The sequence below is a fragment of the Mastomys coucha genome, unplaced genomic scaffold (assembly GCF_008632895.1).
Source record: "Mastomys coucha isolate ucsf_1 unplaced genomic scaffold, UCSF_Mcou_1 pScaffold22, whole genome shotgun sequence".
NCBI classification, from domain to species: domain Eukaryota; kingdom Metazoa; phylum Chordata; class Mammalia; order Rodentia; family Muridae; genus Mastomys; species Mastomys coucha.
In genome coordinates, this window is record NW_022196905.1 from 214,583,006 (window position 1) to 214,585,621 (window position 2,616).

General features: G+C 35.3%; 1 protein-coding gene across 12 annotated transcripts in view; it reads left to right on the top strand.

Moving 5' to 3' along the window:
* Iqcm (IQ motif containing M) overlaps window positions 1–940 on the top strand; it is a 693,129-nt gene extending 692,189 nt beyond the window's left edge. For all 12 annotated transcript variants that reach the window (XM_031340352.1, XM_031340354.1, XM_031340355.1 and 9 more), the window contains one exon: window positions 616–940. In XM_031340352.1, the coding sequence (XP_031196212.1) occupies window positions 616–719 (104 nt within the window). In that variant the 3' untranslated portion in view covers window positions 720–940. The remainder of the gene's footprint in view (window positions 1–615) is intronic.
* The last annotated feature ends 1,676 nt before the right edge of the window (window positions 941–2,616 follow it).

The window sequence follows — 2,616 nt, forward strand, 5'->3', positions numbered from 1 at the left end:
CTCAGAAATCCACCTGCCTCTGCCTCCCAAGTGCTGGGATTAAAGGCATGTGCCACCACAGCCCAGCTGTACTATTAGTTTTAATATATTTGTTCTTGTGATTGAACAAACTATATCTCATTTATTTCAAGTATTCAGTATGTCAGTGAAATTTATTTCCTGATATGATTTCTCTCAACTCTTATTTAAATATTTAATTTTATCTATATTTATGCTTATATGTGTGTGTATATGTCGCATTTGTGAGAGCCCCTAGAGAGGCCAGGGGAGGGTAGTAGTTTCCTGGGAATGGATTCCCTGGGAAGTCACCTGACTTTGGTGCTTGGAAATGAATTGAGATCCTCTGGAAGAGCAGCAATACTCTTAACCATTGACTCCTCTCTCTAGCACCTTCTCTCAACTCTTCAGTCCAACAATGACTTTGGAAAGTCAACTGACAAGATCTAAAAGATGATACAGTAGAAATGAGAAAAAAAATGTGCCCATTTCTTGGCATGTTGTAGCACAACGAAAATTAATTTCATATAATATATTAGGAATTTCAAAAAATATATTATACTTCCATTTATGAATTGATTGGATATTATTAATGTAATTCTATATTTTGTATTGTAGTGAATGGACATCCAATACTCAAGAGAGCTAACTTCCAGACTGTTGGCAAGTTTGTGGCTAGATCCATAAGAGAAAGAAAATTGAGACAATATTATAAAACGTGAGAGCTGGAATAAATTTTTCAACACAGTACTCCATTAAAAAGTTAAACTTATCTCCTCAGAAATGCATATTAGTAATGAACACAGAATGATTTGCTATTGACAGGATAAAGGGTGAAATCTTTGTATAAACCAAAGGGGATATTGACAAGGTAGTTCATCGTGTATAAGTAAGTTTGGATGAGCAGTCTTTCCGTTCCTCATTAAACATCTGCTACACGTGATGCAAAGCTGTGCAGTGTTCCTTATTGCTTCTCCTTGGCCTGAAGCCTGCTGTGCTCCACTGCTAAAATGGTTACAAGCTTTAGAATTCTTAGTTTCAGAATTCTCTGTTCTGATATCTTGTTTTTAATTCACCCTTTTTATTCTTTAAAAATTCTATCAGTGTGATATTTTTCTGAAACAAAACATTTCCAAAAGTTTGTCAGAATGTGTCTCATCACTTAAGTCTTTTTGAATTGTTTCTGAAAATGTGTCTAAATCACTGATCCCTTTTTGGGGGGTATTCTTTCCTTGAGTGCATTGCTCATACTAAAGGAAAGAGCAGACCTCCAATATGCTCTAAACATGAGTTTATTTTGGTCTTTGTGCTGCAAGAATTTGTAGTGCAGTGGCTACACCATCAGTTCCTTAAGAATCTGAGTTTAGTTCTATCCATATGTCTATTCTTAGAGTCACACTCGATTTCATGGATGGGATTAGAGAATTGAGGGGTAGACACAGCTATGGATGAGCGAAGTCTGTGTGCAGCACAGACACAGATCTGAGTGATAACCCATGGAAAGCATTCTGTGTTCTCAATGTGCTTAACATTGATCTGTTGCTTCTATAATACCCCCTTGCTCTCTCAGGCCACTTTCATTAGGTAGTTTACTATGAGAATATTGATGGAAGTCATGGAGATAAACTATGCAAGTCTATGCCTCACTAAAACTAGAGCCAAGGTAACCAAAGAGCCATGAGCTAGTCTAACTAGAAAAGTTTAGATCTTACATCCACAATGGAAGAAAACTCTGTAAAATATAGCTTACATATGAAATGAAATTAAACATATTCTTCTTACTAACAGTTGCAATGAAATTTGCTTTAATGAGAAATTTTTTTGTTATCCATGTACTGAAAACAGAAATCAATCATTAAAGAAAATATAAAGGTCTCAGTATAGCAGGAGACCATCAGCTTGCTTCTGGTTATGGGATTAGTAGATAACAAATTAGCTATATTTGCACCACTGCTACTGCTAAATATTGGGAGAAAGACAATATGCAGTTATAATTAAAGTTTCTTATGGACCTGGAAAATAAGAGCTCCCAGTAAGTGTTATTTAATCATTTTAGTAAATGAATGGCATTCGTATCCATAGGAAGTAATTAATATAAAATCATGTCAAAGGCACTTTATAAAAATAAAATGAAATTTAGTTATGAATAAAACATTGGAAACAGAATATAAAAGTACTTTAAAAAGTGATCACTATTATCTCTGTCTCCTACTTTTGACTATCATTGGTTTTCAACAAACTACAATAGGGCTACTGAATGTCTTTCAGAAGTATGGGCCAACATTAAGTCCACTGGCAATATGTCACTTCAAACTGTGGAAGACAGTGTAAGGTCAGGGAGAGAAGCCTTCACTTTTCAATAGTCAGATTGTATATAAAAATTGGCACTTGGTGCTCATCAAAGAAGAAGAAATATTGGATGTGCTCTAAATGTCCATTGTGTTATGGAGCCAACTACCTGATGGAAGTCATCAGTTATATGCAAATGAACTGTCAATGGCTTGCCACAGTTGGCAATCACTGGACTGTGAAGGGTATGTCTTAATAAGAACTGAAGCTCTTCACATACTTTGATTTACTGGAAATAAAATGGAAAAGTCCTTTGAGACTACAAAGGAC